The 18,164-nt window shown below is 41.8% G+C and overlaps 1 protein-coding gene across 7 annotated transcripts in view; it reads left to right on the top strand.

Annotated features, from left to right (window-relative positions):
* The window catches only part of Rbfox1 (RNA-binding Fox protein 1), a 130,017-nt gene that overhangs the window by 71,300 nt on the left and 40,553 nt on the right, over positions 1–18,164 (top strand). For all 7 annotated transcript variants that reach the window (XM_043415518.1, XM_043415517.1, XM_043415519.1 and 4 more), the window contains 3 exons: positions 8,951–9,241; positions 11,159–11,452; positions 12,079–12,132. In XM_043415518.1, coding sequence (XP_043271453.1) covers positions 8,954–9,241; positions 11,159–11,452; positions 12,079–12,132 — 636 coding nt within the window. In that variant the 5' untranslated portion in view covers positions 8,951–8,953. The remainder of the gene's footprint in view (positions 1–8,950; positions 9,242–11,158; positions 11,453–12,078; positions 12,133–18,164) is intronic.

The following is an 18,164-nucleotide window of genomic DNA, read 5'->3' on the forward strand; positions in this document are numbered from 1 at the left end:
TGCTATCCAACTGAATTCTACGCATCCGCTCGACTCTCCACTCGGCCAATCCGTCTCCAAATTTATTTACCTAATTTCCTTGTTTTCTTTCAATTTGAAACTACCTTTTAAGAGGATTTTCCGAGTTTGTCGAGAATCCGGGGACTTTGGGCGGCCGGGAGCTCGCAACATTTCAAAAGGTCGACGATTTTGCTACTTTTTTCTCTCCCCCCCTTTTCTTTGACTCTCTTGAATTTTTTGTTCCGACCGGGCAGACGTTTTTGCTCCGCGTCCAGACGCAGCATCGTCATCGACCGGAGCACGAGTTGACCCGGCGGACTCGAAAATTTTCAAGGCAGGGAGAAGCAGCGTTACTAACCAGCTCGCGACTACCCATACAGAACTGAACGAGCGACGGACGGGCACAACCTCCGCATTTTTCCAACTACAGAACCGCTCCGATTACGCCTTTATGTCGCGAACCAATGGATGCGAGCACGTTGTACATGACTCACGAACCTTTGTGCGCTCACGGCTGATGGCTCCGTGCCAAAATCTCTCTTCCGTTGCTGCCTTCCAAGGGAGAGAGAGAGAGAGAGAGAGAGAGAGAGAGAGAGAGAGAGAGAGAGAAAGGAGAGAGGAGCGAGAGGCCTTTCCATCCCTGTTCATCTCGTAATTCCGCGACCAACCAGGGCTCGTACTAACCGGAGCGAAAAACGAGATCCCCCAAAGCACAACTGAATAACCGGGACCGGCTCCTCGCTGTACCGTCTCTATTCCAACAAATTCACCATTCAGAATGTATTTCATTGAAAAAAAAGTATCTTCTATTTCCACGTTTCTTTCGCTTTCGAGCTCGTTCTTCTATCCGATTCGACGCGGGGGAATCACTCGAATCTTCATCCCGTCAATGATGATTTTCAACCAATTAAAACAACATTTACTTTCGAATCACGTATTATGCTTGCGGACTCAACGAAATATTCTTGTACGAGCGACAAAACACGCACCATTCTAGAACCCCCGAATTCCATCTCGATGAGCGAACTCTCAACGAGAAAATTATATTTAGAGCACGTGGGGCGCACCAGCGAGACAGTAACGCGTTCGCTGAGACACCTTAATCTACCAAGAGAAATCGCTTCATTAAGTTCTTTCATCAATTATCCGAAGAAAGCGCAAAGTTTTACAATGAAAAATCACAGTTTTTTATCCCGTGGAAAATCGTTGCTGAATCATTGAGAATTCTCATCGTTTTATTCATCCTCGTAGACGCATCGTGAATCGTACGTGAATAAATATGAGAATCTTCGCATATCTTTTGCTGAATCCTCGAGCCCTCCTGTCAACCCTTTTCTCTCCCCCCCTTCCAGCCCCTTCCATCCCTCTCCCCGCCCGTTTTTTTTTCTTTTTTCCCTTTTAATTCCTTCCCAGAGCGCATGTGTGCACGTTTCCCCGCAAGTTGCGAACAAAGAGAACCCGTTAGAATTGCGTTTACGGCCTCTCGTGCACCCTTTTCATCCCTCGCAGCACACGTCGAAAATAAAAATAAAAGAGAAAGAAAAAGAAAGCGAAAGAATGGATTCAATACGCAGCTCCTCCGTACTTTCAGTTACCATTTTTTTTTCTCTTCATTCGCGCATTTCCTTTTTTTCTCAATACGAGAGAGCTGCGCCGCCACCGTACGTCAACGGGAATAATAACAACTAAAGACCTTCTGCTGGGACCTCCGTACAATGCTTTTCCAAAATAAATGAAAAGAATCTTCAGAGGTTCTCACTGCTCTCAATAATGTTTCAACCGACTGAATAAACCCTCGCTCTTGCCATCATATTACTTCGCTTTCAACGCGCTTCAAACGTTTCTACCGTTCTCAGCGATTCTTTCAACAATCCTTGATACTTTTCACACTAATTTATTATGCAGATTGGGACGAACGAGATCAAACGATCGTTTCCTCGTCTTCCCTCCAACTCTCCATCTTTAATTGTCTCTGTGTGTGTGCGTGTGTGTTTTTTTGTTAATAATGCTGCAACGAGGACCCATTTAATATTCATGGACTGCTGAGAGCCCTTTACAAATAAGCCAAGTCGAACCGCGAGCCTCGGAGATTCGGAGAATGGAAAATCCATCCAACTTTTCTCATTAACTCCGATGCGAGGGGGAAAAAAATACACGAGTCTTCGAAACGAGGACAGACTCGGGGGAAGAAAAAGTGGAAGAGTGTATTTATAACGCTGCATATACATATTAATGTGTACACGAGTAAATATAAAGAGTTTAGAAGATGCTTGTCGGCGAGAAAAATCTCCTCCGAGCACTTCCCCGTTCCCTTCTGATTAACTTAACTTTTTTTAACCTCTCAACGCCTCATCTGCGGTTAGGCTGATTACTTTCGCTCGATATTCCAAAAGTTTTTTATCCCATTCCGTTCTCCCCTGTGTCGCTGCAATCCGAATTATGCTTTTTACGCGGCTTTAAACGAATCGTTACAAAAGAGAACTCGATTTAAAAAAACAACTGATCTTATATTGGAATACTTTTCTTTATTTAAGGAAGTTGAGGCCGTACAGTCATTTTTTTTACCCAAAAATTATGATCTTCTGTACCTTTCAAAAGTTAGGCCAGTTTACAGTTTGGCAATGTTGCATACACTTTAAAGAAGAGTTGGGGGAAAAAAGTTGAAAAAACTGCACGGGAAAGAGATGATTATTAATATAATCTCGCAGCAAACCTCTTAATAAATCTGAAAAAATTGACATTATTCGGCAAGCCTTGCTCATATTGCCCAAAAAATTGCATATTTTTAGCATCATTTTTAACGGAGATATATCACTGAATGTGTCTTGACTTCCATAAGGTTACATGTTATTCGGCCCAAATTGTTATTGATTTTTCTCAGCAACGACGCGCTCCTAAACTGTCTGAAAATTTGACTGATTTACTTTACACTTCACTTCACTTTATAAGATGCAATCGGTTTAAAAGCGGTGACATCATTTTCATTCTAATGCCTCAACTTCCTTAATTAACTGCAACGTTTTCGGAGAGAATGACTCCGCAGTTTGATCTCAAATTCTTTTGTTCGTTTAATCATATTATTTGAACTTGTGACGATCATATATATTTCATTTTGGCACCCAGTAATATGCCACATTTCTTTGTTCCAATGACTTTTATTTCTTAGCGGATAGAATTGATCCTTGCCGGGGAAAATGCCGAACTGACGCTTCTTCCTGCATCTCATTTCGTAATTGACTCGTACACCAGCGTCACACCCATCGCCGACGATTCAAATCTTATTTTCTTCCCTTTTCTTCCCTTTCCTTTCCTTTCCTTTCCTTTCTTCTTCATATACCCGGCGATCGAGGCGTCGACGAGCCTCGCCGTAAGGCTTCTTCTTCGCCCGCCTTTGTGTATATCCGCGCGATATATAAACGTATGTAAGCTGCAATATAATGCGACACCCAATAACGCCGGTGAAGCTTTAACACCAAAGTGCTTCGGCGATATGCAGTCTCTTGAAACGGTAGATCCAGTTTAAAATCTCGGTTAAAACTGTCCTCTTTGACCTTTGACCTAACGAAGAGGTTCTCATGCGAGCGGATCCCGGAGAAAGAGCTTTATGGGGTTTTTTGTTATTTGGGATAATCCTCACGAAAATGTGATGAAGTTTCGGTGAGGCGGAGGGGAGTGAACGAAACGCAGGAATTTCAATTGGCAAATAAAATTTAAAACAAACTGCGAATTCGCGCAATTTCAAAAGTCTTTCATTCGATTGCTTGGAATTTGGTTTATCGAAGTGTTCCCACTAAACGTCTTCTCGCGTATACAAAGGCGCGCGAAGGAGCGAGAGACTCCGCAAGGAAGTCGTCGATTGAGAATTCACGTCGCGATTTCAAGGGAGAGATTTCTCGGGCACGATCTCACTCGTGAATCGTGAAAGAACGAGCCACTATTAAATGTTTTTATCCCTCGCATACGCGAGGGAGTGTCAAAGAAGCAACGTCGCCTCTGAATTATTTGAACGTAGAGACCATTTTAGTAACACACCACACGCGTCGCCATTTTTTTTCTACTCGCTCCGTTGGTCTCCGCGAGTTGTGGAATCAACGAGAGATTTTATTCAGACTCTCCAAGATGGTAACTATCGTTGATTTTCTCGTATTGATGATCTCACGATCATCGATATACGCGTTCGACGAAAATGATCGAGGTCGCCGAACGAGCGATAATCACTCGATAACAAATGAATCCCATCGATTTTTCAATCAAGCATATCCATAATCGAGATTGCCTACGGTTCCCGCCGTTGAATCGCTTTACGTGAGTGCATCAACCTATATATAGCATATGAGTATAAATTTGTGGACAAAGTTTTTACCACTTGCGCAGTTGGGCTTCGCTCGAGGCAGCAGGCGGCTCGCCGGTCATTAATACGAATTAGGCTATTTAACTGAGGAGAGAATTTAGCTGAGTATAGAGAGAACTAGCGAAGAGACGAACGAGCCGGAGGCCGAAGTTTCGAGAGTTGAAAACGCGCGAGCTCCGGGACGACAGCTCATTTTCGAGAGGGTCACGCCCAAAATTGAGGATTTTATTCTTCCAAAATTTACCATTGGAATTTCATTTATCGATTCTTCATTTTGATGCTCGAAACATTGAACGACCTTGCGGAATTTCAACATTTTTTTCTTTCGACATCGCGAATCCTTGGACTTTGAAATCCTTCAAGGTCCTTATTCGATAATTGTAGAAGACAATTTATTTTGAAAATTCAAAGAGAATCATCAATTTTTATCACTGGACATTTCTTTTGGAGGTAACTGTATACGTCAGATGCTTCGAAATCCGTCATCGATCCCCCTCGCGCGCGCACGTCCCTCTCAAGAGAAGAAGGGGCAAGTGTTGTAGAGGGTCGTACGAGGAGTACGGGAACGTCGCGGTGCACCGTTATAATTTCATTCGCTACCGACGCCGCAGACCCCTCACGATTTTGCAATCTCCCTGCTCCAGCCTCTCTTTTCATCGTTCCTCTCCCCTCTTTTCTCTTTCTTCCTCTTTATCTTTCTCTTCGGATCATTGAAATTCCGAGTCTTAGAGGAAACTTGGTTTAATTATTGTTCAAAAAATATCGAGTTTAACGAACTTTCGTTCTTATTACGAAATCAAACGAATTTTTCAGAATTATCATTCGTTCTTTCGTATTTCACTTATTCGATTGTATTTTTTTTTGTTTTTTTTTTCCCTCTTCTTTTGTCGAACGACGCAGAAAAAGAACACGCCGCGTTTTTCTAAGCTCATTTTTGTGCTTCGTTATCAGGCAAACATCTCATTCAGTCTCCCTTATGACATGGTCAAACTCGCGCGTGTATCCGGCTGGCTGGTGGCCAATCAATTATTCACTTGGAATAACTTATAGCGAGCGCGCGCGTTTGTGTGCGCGCGAGCACACACACACACACACGTATATATGAAAATAACCATTTTTACGTAGACCTCAGATCGCTGAGGGTGTTGGAGAGCAGAGTTCCCTTCGTCGTCGGCTATTTCCTTCGTTTTAATACCGCTATATTCGAAGCTCACGGCCAAAACCATGCAGACACACCGTATTCAAAATTGAGTTATTTTCTCGATCGAAAAAATATATCAGATTTGTCCAGTGTCTGAATAAAATCTCATATAAATTATCTAACTTTGTTTACTCACGTAATATGGCTCCGGGCATTACATGAAGTCTCTCCCTGCGAACACCCTCAACGCTGCTCCTCGTTCGAGTGTCAGTTACTTTAAGGAGGGTGGCTACGTTCGTCAAATTGATAAGAAATTGATCAAATTTGGTGATAATGTTCTTCAACATCAAGTGCGAAGACACAATTTTTTTCAAAATTTTCTTCTGCTCAGTTATCGAGTAATTGCGCATTAAAGCAGATTTCTTATGCCCGGAATGTATACCTATATATATGGAAACGCTATGCTTATACACGTGAACTTTAGTGATCAATTACTCGATAACTGTACAAAAGAAAAATCTTAAAAAATTTGTATTGTCAAATTTAACTCTAAAGAATATGTTCACCAAATTTTATTAAATTCTTATCATTTTGAAATTTTTAATGTATTTAACATGGTTTAGCATGGCAACATTGTATCGTCCCTAGCCACCCTCCTTAAATTCCGCCCCCCCCCCCCCCCCCCGCGGCTGTCCATCTCTTTCTCTCTTTATTTCTTCTCTCTTCGGTTCTTCTTATTCTCAGTTGTCTTCTGTCTTACTATCGGCTTCGATAATGTTGACCCGAATTTTTGTTGTCTCTCGGCACTGCCTGATAGATGCAGTGCCAAACGCAAAAACAAGATTAAAAATAGGCGTTGAGCGACTCGTTCGCAACGCGTCAGACACAATCGTAATATATATATATATGAATCTCCGAAGAATAATGAAAACGATAAATGTTTGGAGAGATACGTGTGGAGAATTGTGCAATTTGGTGGACGCTCGAACGTCAACGAATCTTAACGAAGTTCAAAAAGTTTGAGATTTCACGCTGTTCCGCACACAGCACACGATGTAACGCTTCGCAGTTTTCCGAGTAAATCTAGAATCTTCCGTGCTCGCGCTTTTATTAATTACGTTTTCGCTGGACACTGCGAGCACTCCGATGAGACTACTGATTATAATGAATTTTCGGTTAATTGGATCGCGTCCCTCCGCGTGGCCTCAGTCGACACGTGCAGAAATACAGTCGCGGATAACTCGTTTCTAAGGCTCAAAAGTCGAGCGTTAATCATGAGTGGAAACGCGGGGACAGGAAAAAACGATTGAATGGCCAATTTCATTGATATTTTTCCTTGAAAAATCATCGGGAAGTTCTGTTTTCAAGCATCGACCGGGAACACGCGAACTATCGTTTCGAGGTCGCTACCGATATCGCAATCTTCCAGCGGATCCTGATAGCGAGCTTTCGAAAACATTTTCGGTAGTAAGTTTAACCGCGCTCATCGCTTCCCGATATTGAGCTCTAAACGAACCGAGTTCGACTGTAATGATAGAGCTGAAGCGAGGAGCTCGCCATTGTTGGAACGATTCCTGCTCGAAAACTCGAGGGAAATAACTGTGATGTGCGTTGATAAGGATCTTCGGATCAACGGTCACCCTTCTTTCACATATTTCCAAAATAAATATTCATGACGAATTTTGTCTATTTGACACAAGAATCATAGCGATAAGGGATGAAAAGTTTCGTTGTTCGGTATCTCGATGCAAAGTAGTCACCCGTTTCGTTTCCCCGTTGCGCGGAAGCCCTCGATGGATCATCGAAATGATAATTTTATGGGCTCTCCCGCGGGTGATATACCGTTTCCGCAATATTCGAGCGGGAGTATCTCGGGCACACACGCACTTCGAGATTATCCTCGTTCTTGGAGAAGTTTCCGGGGTCGTTTAATTAACAATTAAAATGGGATTAGCTATTCGTATGCGGGATTGAGGTGTGTGTGGGGGGGGGGGGATTTTTTCTTATCTACAAATCGATCCACATTCGTGATGCAGCTGAAGACTGGGAAAAATGGAGCTTTCAAACTGTTTCTTTTGTCGGGGATCTTGGACTTTTCAGACAAAAATAAAGTCCGTGCTAATTTCTTTCATTCTTTCGACTCGTTCTCAGAGCTCTCGGTGTGAGAATATCTCGAGAGGTTTTTCGATTTGGAAAAAAAAAAAACCCCCCGTATACGGATGACGCTGAAGTTTCCAACGTTGAAGTCCAACGAAATGATCTAAAAAAACTCAAATAATTCCAGTAAAACTCCAATTTTGTTCCCTGCCGAATTTCCAATTCGTAATTTTTTAAGCCACATCAATAATTCGTGAAATAATAAAATAATGAATTATAAATATTTTTTTCGTTCATTTCGTTGAACTCCAACGTTACAAACTTCAGCGTCGTGTATACGGAGTCCGTATTTCCCGGTGAGAACGAAAGAGCACGAGTGACCAATAATTATTCCGACTGCTCCCATTATCCGAGGCCCCTGCACTCGTTTCTGGCCTCCTCGGGTATCTCCTCGCTAACACCCTCTCGCCGTTCGTATCTCAGCCTCCCCCGCCCTCTGTTGCGTTTAACGCTGCGAAATACTGACTGTATTATGTTTCAACGAGTTTTATTCGGTGCTTTTAACAGCAGCACCATCCCCGATATTCTCGACAATGTCGAGCTTATCTCTGCAGAGACCGATTTAGAATTCATGCACTCGGCATTCATTTTATCTGAATTCTGACTCGAAAAGTTACTCAGTTGACTTCATTTTTCCTTAACAACTCCGTCCCCAATGTTTGCTCATGGAAAAAGGTAAACTGAACCTTTTACGAGGGAATCCCAGCAGCACTCGTTAAACACGAATCCAGCTTCAACCTTCTGTCCTCTAATCGTGACCGATGCTCATGACTTTCTTTAAACGCGAAAACCGCTATTTCCCCGGGTCGTGAAATTATTTTGAAAAAAGTTGCGCACTACTGTTTTTTATTCTCAAATTCAATGGTGTGTGCACCGCATCGAATCGAGGGGGGGACGATCAACACTGCGAAACGAAATTCGAGAATCCACGAAAATTCTAGTTGGACCAACGAATCGCGATGAAGCAAATACATTTTTTTAAGCAATATTAATTTGAATGGGCGAATCGAGTTGTTGAACCAATCAATTTTTGGTCGAGTCAACGAATCTCGTTTTTTTTTTCCACGATCGCTGTTCATTGAATAGAAATTTTGTATTCTGTTTTTCTTTTTCGTTCAAATAATTGAGAGAACCCGACTATAAAACGGTTCGCGAAAAACCTTTGAATTCTATTCCAGCGTCACGTGGCGTCGTAACGTTTCAGCATGCATTTAAGAAAAATATTGATCGCTCGCCCCTTTAAATTAAAATTCTGATTGCGCAAAATAAAAGTTGTTTCATTCGATGTTGTACTTTTACAGCACATGGTGCAGACAGGAATGGCTGCGCCCTACGGTGGGGGTGTATTTCCACCGCCGGTGAATGGTGTTGCCGGTGTAGTCGGTGCGAGCGGTGGCGCCGGCGAGGTCAAACCGCCCCCGCCCTCACAAGCGAAGGAGGAAAACAATGTTGCGCAACAACAGCAGCCTCCCGGTGGTCCACAGGTACAAACAGCTTCGGGCGCGTCGCATCAAGCCGGTGCGCCTGGTGCACCGGCCTCCGCAAGTTTCAGCCCTCCGCCACCTCCCAACGGGGTCGATCAACAGGCCATTGTGAGTGAATTTCTATTTGTCTCTTTTGTTTTTTCGTCAACTCGACTTTTTTCCCGCTGGAGCTTCAAATTTCGTCGTCGCCCGAAACTACGAAAAATCTTTTCGCGCGGTTATACCGGAATGCCGCTTCGTTCTCCAACGACTCTCGCAATACTCTCGCTCTCCCCTTACTCATAAAAAACCTTGCACCCGCCCTTTTACACCCTTAAACTTTTGACAAGGATCCCCCCGACGGACATTCGCTTCCGCGTCTTTAGCGCCAACGCGTTTGACCCTTCGAATCATTAAGGTAACTCCTGTACTGCATATCAGTCAAATAATGTGTGCTAAGTTTTCAAAACGCTTTCATACCAAGTTCAACGTACCGATTAAACTTATTGTTAGTAAACATGTATTCAAGCATATATTTTATTAACGTGAAAAAATATTGAAAATGATAGTTTTGCAAAACAATCAACTGATAGATGCAAATTTCCACGGTGACACATTTTTTTCACAGCTAAAGAATCGTCTGTATTTTTTAACCGATTTTATTCCACCAAGTCTCATTTTGTTCCTCAACTGATCCTCTACGAATTCACCGCGTAGATTTTCCTTTAAATTCATTCCTGAGAGAAATTATGAATGAAGGAGTTTTTTTCACTTAATGAACAATTAGCTGCAACAGTGAAACGATCAAGTTACAAAAAACAACTACATGGTGGATTAATAGAGAACCAGTTGACGAACAAAATGAGACTTGTTAAAAAAAATGCAGATTATTCTTTGAAAAATACCAGTGAAAATGTGTCAGCGTGGAAATTTGCATCTATCAGTTGGTGGTGTTGTAAAACTAGAGTTTTTAATATTTTTACATCTTAACAAGATATGCTGTAATACAAATCCACTAACAATACATTTAATCGGTACGTTAAACTTAGTCTAAAAGAGTTTTGAAAGTTAAGCACTCATTTGACTAGCATGCAGTGCAGTAGTTACCTTAAAATCCCATTTCTTGCCCCCTTCGCACTGCACGGGAAATTATGATTTTACGTCCATCGACTCGCGTCCACACTCCTGGACGCGAGTCTCTTTACACCATTATCAAAAGTTTCTTTGGCTTCCCGCACTTTTTACTAATACCTTCATTCGATGAAAAACGCTGATCGAACCTGAAGGCAGTTCTCACAATTACGAGTCGCGGTCTCGTTTATTTTTGTCTTTGTCCATCGGTTATACTCTTGCCCTGCTATCTTGCACGCAGTTCGGAATCACAACAGTTATGAGTTGCGGTGAAATCTGCAGATTTCAACCGAGCTAGTGCAGCATTGGACCATTCCATCTAAAGAATGTTCCTGAGATGTTTGTCAACGAAGCGAGATAGATGTAAATTTTTCCACTGAATCTGCTGTAAGCTCCCGCATTGCGATGCACGCCCTCAATGATCAGACCGAGAAAGCTAAAATGACGAAATTCGTAGCCGTCCTTCTGGCGAACGATTCTACATTTTGAAATAGTTTTATGAATTTTTTTCCACGTATACTGAATTTTTTTCTAAGTTTCCGAGGATACTGAATTTTTCTCAACTCGCGTATCGATCTGAGAGGAAACTCGAAGGGCGCGCGCATTCCCCGATGCTTCGATAACTCCTAAACTCAATTTATCACAGAGACGTCTCCCTCGACGATTAAGTACGTGCTTCGATCTCGACCCCTGTTTATTTTTTGCTTTTTTCACTTTTCGTATATAAACTTGGATTCTGCGAGCGCGAATTTATCCAAACCATTTTTCTTCGCTTCTTCTCGAATCTTCACCGGAAAGCTGGGCTGCATCGGTCCCTTCTCGCCTCTTGATTCATTTCTTCTTCCTTCTCATTTGTACGACATTAATTTATAATTTTATCGCTCTTTCTCGCTTTTCTCCTTCTCGACGATACAGTCGGAAGTGTTTCAGGCAGCAGTAGCAGCGGCAGCGGCAGCCGCCGCCGGCGGTGGTGGACAGCAAGCAGCAGCAGCAGCAGCCGCCGCCGCCGCCGCGGCCTCCACTCCCGTCGGTGCAAACGAGGCCAGTCCCGAGGGCGCTGAATGCACAGCCTTGGTTCCCGTTACTTCCGGTACTACGACACCTGCCACCGCCACCCAGGGCACCGATCTCAAAGGACAGCCAAAGCGACTTCACGTCAGCAATATACCCTTCAGATTCCGAGATCCCGATCTGAGGGCGATGTTCGGGGTGAGTTTTCTCTCAACTAATACCAAATCCAATGCAACATTATACTCTTTTATGTATAATTCTTTATGGAAAATCCAAGCAGTAGAAAATAAATTCGTTTTTATAAACTCAACTTCCAACGCGACACTCGTCATCTTTCTTTCATTTTTAAAATTTTCACTTTTATTTTCTGATGAAAAGTGGGGCTCCTCCACATACGATTTTCTGTTTAGCCAAAAAAAAAACAGTAAAATAATGTTTTATAATTTGAGTTTATTATAGGAAACGGAAAATTTGATGGTGAAGAGAACTCATAACTCGTTTTCGCGACAAACAAATGTTTTGGAATCAATATAATAAAATGTCGATGCGAATATAAAAGTATTTCGACGCATCGTTGTCTCATTCATTTTATATGAGTTCTGTTTTCATGCATTTCAAGCAATTATATTTTTTTCTCACACGAGTATGGTAATTGTAATTTGGCATGTTCATAATGTACGTGAGAAAAAGCTCATGTTCATTTTTATTAGGAAAATTTGTGTCTGGTGTGTCAGTAGTTACGCGAGGGTAACTTTTTTATGAGGTCGAAACACGAGAACTACTTGACGAGTATCGTTATAACTCGTGCTTTCTTTTTATTGCAGCAATTTGGACCAATCCTCGATGTAGAGATCATATTTAACGAGAGGGGAAGCAAGGTAAGCCCAATCAAGGCCAAACGGTCGAGTTTTTTACGCGTAACAATATAAATATTCACATGTATCCATTGAGTCGTTTCTCGCAATTCATATCTCAACGAAAAAAACTCCTCGATGGAACGAGGGAATTCTTTTTCATTGGAAAATCGCAATGTTCGTACCCTTCGGAAAAACTTTACGGCTTTTCTCATTTTATTTTTGTTTCCGATTTTATCGATACGTTGAACCTATGGCGAAAGCAATTTTGTCACAAGCTCTCGAATTTTCCGAGTTACTTGAAACACTTTTTCTCGTGTCATGGAGACAAACAGAATGGAATGAGGGATTCCCGATAAGCCTGGCAACTTGGTCGAGGATTCTTGACGTATCTCCGTCATATCTTGCCCGACGAGATGCTTTTATTGGAAAACTTTTTTTCTTTCCGTGGTAATTTTCACTGGTGTAAGAATTTTTGTTGCGACATCACGGTCGTGGAAAGGGGATCATGAAATGCGAGAATCGACGTTCGTTATCGTTCCGGAAAAAACACCGAGGGCGTGACTGAAAAAATGAATCCAAGCTTGTGGAACCGATTCTGCAGATGGTTGAATCGTAATCCGCGTTTTTGACGTGTCAATCGAATTATAAATCCGTTCAGGGAGAAAAACTGCTTGAAATCAGTCCTCTGTGAATTTTCCAACGATTTTTCTATACGCTAATTGTCATCTCATTCGTTTGATTCACTTTCAGCAAACGCCGGCAACACAAACGCTCAAAAATATCCGCAAATAGGAAATCTCCGGTGCTCGTACTTAAGGACTTTCGACTAAAAAACCTGAAAGTTCCCTCTCTATTGAGCTCGAAGTTTCGAAGCTATTTACCGAGATATGTACAAATTTTGTCGACTATGAAGATTCGTCGAGCCCAATATCGTAAACCCTCCATCGAACGTACACCGAACTTTGCAATCAGGCACAAAGTGACGCTCCACTCTAGAGAGTTGTACTCCACGAGGAATGGGGCAGTCGAAAGTTTGGCTCTGTTCTTCAAACTACCCGATGTTCTCATCGTGTACTTCCAGCACTTAGTTTTCCCTCGTAGCCATCGAAGCACACGCCCTTTGAACCTCGAATCAAAGAGGCACAGCAACTTTTACGAATTAAGGCATTTTGTTCCTCGTACAACGTTGTACACTCAGCAGACAAACCCTCAATTGCCTGTCGATACTGCATCGACCTCTAGTCGAGGATTCACTTTCAAATTCTTTTCACACGAAGCTTCTCGCCTGAATTTTATTCCAACTTTATCGCAATATTCCACGTCGTGCTCGAAAAACAGTTGTTCGTATAAAATGTTTCCTGGATTCGGATTCTGAAAAAAAGCGATGGGGTTTGATCAAAAGTATGAAAAATCCGGAAAGTCGTTTCTACAATTCGTCCCCGATTTCCAGCAATCACTCAATTTTCTTCATTTTCATTTAATTCCATCCAAACGTGAAATTGGAACGCGTTCGTTCTCTATACTTGGAACTAAAAACTCAGCACGGAAGTACCGAAAAAAGTAAAAGAGTTTAAAAATGCAACGTCATTCAGCGGGGCAGGAGTTTGCAATGCAAAACCTGGGGGACGATATCAATATGTATGATAGGCGGTTTTTCGATCGAGTACACAACAAGTTCTCGTAACTCTGTGTCACTTGGCAAGGTGGTTCGAGGGCGCATAGAGAAGAGAGGAGGTCGGGGTGGAATAAGATCCCTGCAGTAATACATCGTACCGACATGTGGCATCCGGAGCTTGCATATTCAGAACTACCGGGGAGTTGGCTCGAGTCGGTCTATCGCGTATGGACTCGCATATACCGCAGCTTTGATAAAATCCTCCCATACACGGAGCTGATAACCAGCAGCTTCTCCCTTCTACCGGCATGTACGTTAGTTATTCGGCAAATTCAATTAATATCGATTTTCCATTTTTTCCCATTTTCTTTTCATTCTGCGTAAAAAAAACCGAAGCTTTGCCTTCCGTCAGATTTTTCTTTGGCAAAGCGATGAATGAATCTGCCCAAAAGTCCTTTGTTCATTCGCACTGAGGTTGCGAAGTTCGGAAATCCATTTTAATTATTCTCTTTTCGCTGCGACGCATCAATGGTTTTTAAACGACACTTTCGATCGTTCGAATTACTTCACAATCTAGCCCAACTGTCTCGATCCTCTTGACACGCGTTACTAATACCGGATGTCAACGTCGCGTGTCGCCATTTCTCCATTCTATATTGTCGCTCGTCGTACCGCGTTCCAGGCTAAGTACCAATCACTCGAGCCGTGTTGTACGCTCGTGCGAATATACAGAGTGATTTTATTGGTGGCCGAGCGACCGCGGAGGTAGCGGTATTGAGCTCTGTGCCCTCCCGATCCGGACACTTTTACGAGATGTTGCTTCACCCGGACGATGATTTTCAATTTCCGCTGATAGTGATACAGTTCGGGAGCTTTGTCAAATTGCGCTTTCGAATCGTTTGTTGTTGTTGTTTTTTTTTCCCCCCGTTTTTTTCGTTTTTTTTTCTCGCTTCCTCCCATTGAGTGTAATCCTGAGGAATTGGGAGCAGTGTTTTTCGCTTTTCCGTGAGAATTTACAACTCAAACTATTTCCGGCTTTTTCCTCGGTCAGTTTTCACTAAAGTGCTCTGCGATAGGTCGCGCTCACCAATTCAATGGAATTAACTTTTTTATTTTTCTGATCCCCCTCGGACTCATCCGTGACACGAAAAGGCGAAATCAATCTCCGTGTCAGACTTTATGCGATCTCGAATCTCCGTAAAGAATTTCTCGTTGATTGTGCGAAATTAGGGAGGATTCGGGGGCTGAAAGAGGTCGTTAAATAATATTCTTCAAAACGTGAGGAATCGATCGATCCTCCAAGCGAACCTGTTATTCGTCCATATCTGTATACACTCGCATTCGTTTGATCCCCAAGAATCGTTGACGTACGAAGCCACGGAAGAAGAAGAAGAAGAAGAAGAAGAAGGAGAATATTAACGATCTACGGAAGTGCATTGATTATCGTGTCCCAGCCGCGAGAGAAGGAAGGAGAAAAGCGTGTGTTGCCGGCGTTTCCGATCCTCCTACAAATGTCGTCTATGAGCAAAAAGACGAGACGAGACTCCATCACGAAGGATCACTTTGATTTTTTTTCCCCGAATGAATTCAACATTTTCGGAATATTTTTCGAGTCAAATTCGTATGGGAAACTATAACGACCATTCTTTCAGCGTATCCTTCCGCGTACCTACGCAACTCTCGTCTCGTTTTTGTGCACATTATCCTTCGAAGTTACGAAACGAGACAGGATCGTGATCAGAAACAAATTGCACGAGCTAAAAAAAAATTGACTCGTCGATCGAGAATTTATTTGTCTTTTCTCACGGCTCTCCCTCACGTTTCGTCACTTCGACTCTTTTACCTTCATAACTGCTTTTTTCGCGTAAACGATGTTCCCGCACATTCACAATTCCAAATATCCAACACCCGCGCGTGCGTGCGCGCGCACCTACAACCGCACACACACACACACACACACACACGTACACGTGCGCCCGAAAACAACTGAAACACAATCGATACACGAACAAACGGTTTGCAAAAAAGTGCACCATGCAGAAATAGCAGTACCTACGTTGTTCATATTTATCGCAAATAACCACGCTAGATTGCGGCAGGTAGATTATTACTTTTGTTCAATTTTGTCAAAGCACTTTGCTTTAGCCGTCATCATTGAATCTATACAAACATATTAATACGTTTATTTATTTCATATATACATAAATATGTGTGTATATAAGTATGATATAAATGATTTGAAGTGACGCCTGTGTGATACGTACACCACCTCATGCAAAGCAGCTTCGTCAATGTAATTGGAATGTGGCATCCCTCTAATGAAGTGCAGCATTTTGGTCCAACCGAGACAGATAGCAAACAATTACGAGACACGAATATACAATTACGGAATATTTTTGTCGGAGATTGAGAAAAAATAAAGTTTCGTCTTGCTGGATTTGAAATTTTGGCCAAGTCTGCTGTCGCATCGTTTCAAAAGCACACTCTCGCACACTCCTCCAATAAAAAAATAGCTCATCGATCGATATACCTTTTTTCGGGAGAATATTTGATGCGTAAAAATTGTCGAGTGTCCAATGGAATGATAAATTTATTGAAAATTCAATAAACTCGTTTCTTTTTAATCAATTGATTGTCAAAAACTCGTCCAATTCGTTGCAATGTTCATTTTTCTGACCGTTACAATTTAACTAAATCCAGTGGACTTTGATTTCGTGCTTTTTCCATCTTTTTCTTTTTCCTCCATGCCCAATACACGAGAAGAAAAAACACTTGATTCACACTATATTTACGTGGCGAGCGAGTAACGGGACACATTTTTCATCGCGTACCACTTGACACTTCTTTTTCTTTGATTCCGTTTTTTTTTCTTTCTCCGTTCTCCTCCCCCCCCCCCAATTCTTATTGCAACACAAATAAAATAATAATATTAACCAGTGGTGTTAGTCCTCGTAGTTGTTAGACGAGCTGTTGCATTTTTCTATATTTAGCTAGAAAGCCTTCCGCATCTCTCGTTTCGCATATATACGTATCATATATAATAAATTAATTTTTAGATTTTTGTCGGGTGTTCGAGTACCGAAAGCATTTCTTGAGAAAGAAATTGAAGCGAAAAGAGCAAGCATACGAATGAAAACGTTTCGCGATCTCTCGAACAAAATCCGAGGCTGTCGAGAGCGTGCTGAGAATTTTCTTCGTTGTGATCTGTAATCCTCGTTGATTCAGTGTTGCAAAGCGAAATTTCAAGGTCGTTGTGTCAAGGCTATGAGAGAGCTCTTCTCAGCACTCGCGTAAGCTTTATTCCCTACTAATTGATAATGCTCACAATAATCCTGGAATATAAAACATGGCTCGTTGTTCATGCATTTTGTCGAAATAATTGTGAAGAAGCAAAAGGCATGAGAATAAAATGGGATTTTTTGTTTCTTCCTTTGCCCACGGTACGTGCGATGCATCTTTTGAAAAAGCATTTCTTTGTGTATTCTCTGTTCACGCCATGCTAGCACTCTCGCGTAGGCACCCCCTCGACATTTTAACAATTGAGGAACAATATATTTGTTACTTACGAAAATTCAAGTTCTCGGAATAGTTCTCGCGCATCAGTAGAATCGCGTTCTTGACCTCATCGAGCCAAATTTCCTCTTTTCATTTGTTCATGATATTCTGAACAAACAAACAAACTCTCAACTCTTGAATATGCCTATCGAGCTTATCGATGAATTATTTATTTATTATCCAACCTTCGTTATAAAAACCGTCATATCTCATATCAATATATCCGGAGACATTCATTGAACTCTGCATTACCGACGACACTAGCCTTGAAGTTTCGTAGTTAAAAATTGTCGATAATATCGAACAAAAAGTGTTGATCGAATGGAACTTTTATCGCAATTCACTCTTTCGCTGGCGCGTAAATAATCAATTCAAACAAAATGTCCATTATCATGATGCGCGCGCACACACACACGTACACGCGATGAGATTCAAGAGAGAATGCAGAATTCGCACGGCTATTGACAGTCTCGTAATGCGCGATTTGATTAGGAGTATCGTTAATTGGCCACCGACTCATAGTTCCGGTCTTGAAATTACAATCACAATACACAAACATACACACGCATACGCACACACTTGCGCACACATACATATGTATGTTTTTCCAAAATTTTTTATTTTTTCACGTATATATATATATATAATGTTGTATCCCATTTCTATTATATTCACTCTTGTACAATGACACCTCGTGTATACGTATTTGTTTAGAACGCTTTTACTTAACGTTGTTTGCAGCTTCGGTCACTAATCCGATCACGATCTTCGCTCGCCTCTATTATATTTATTTCTTGTATTTTTATTTCTATTATCGCCTTTTTAGTTTTCGAAATACGAATATGCATTTGAATTTTTTTTTTCTTTTTTTTTCATTAAATCG

The sequence above is a fragment of the Venturia canescens genome, chromosome 4, assembly GCF_019457755.1.
Source record: "Venturia canescens isolate UGA chromosome 4, ASM1945775v1, whole genome shotgun sequence".
NCBI lineage: Eukaryota > Metazoa > Arthropoda > Insecta > Hymenoptera > Ichneumonidae > Venturia > Venturia canescens.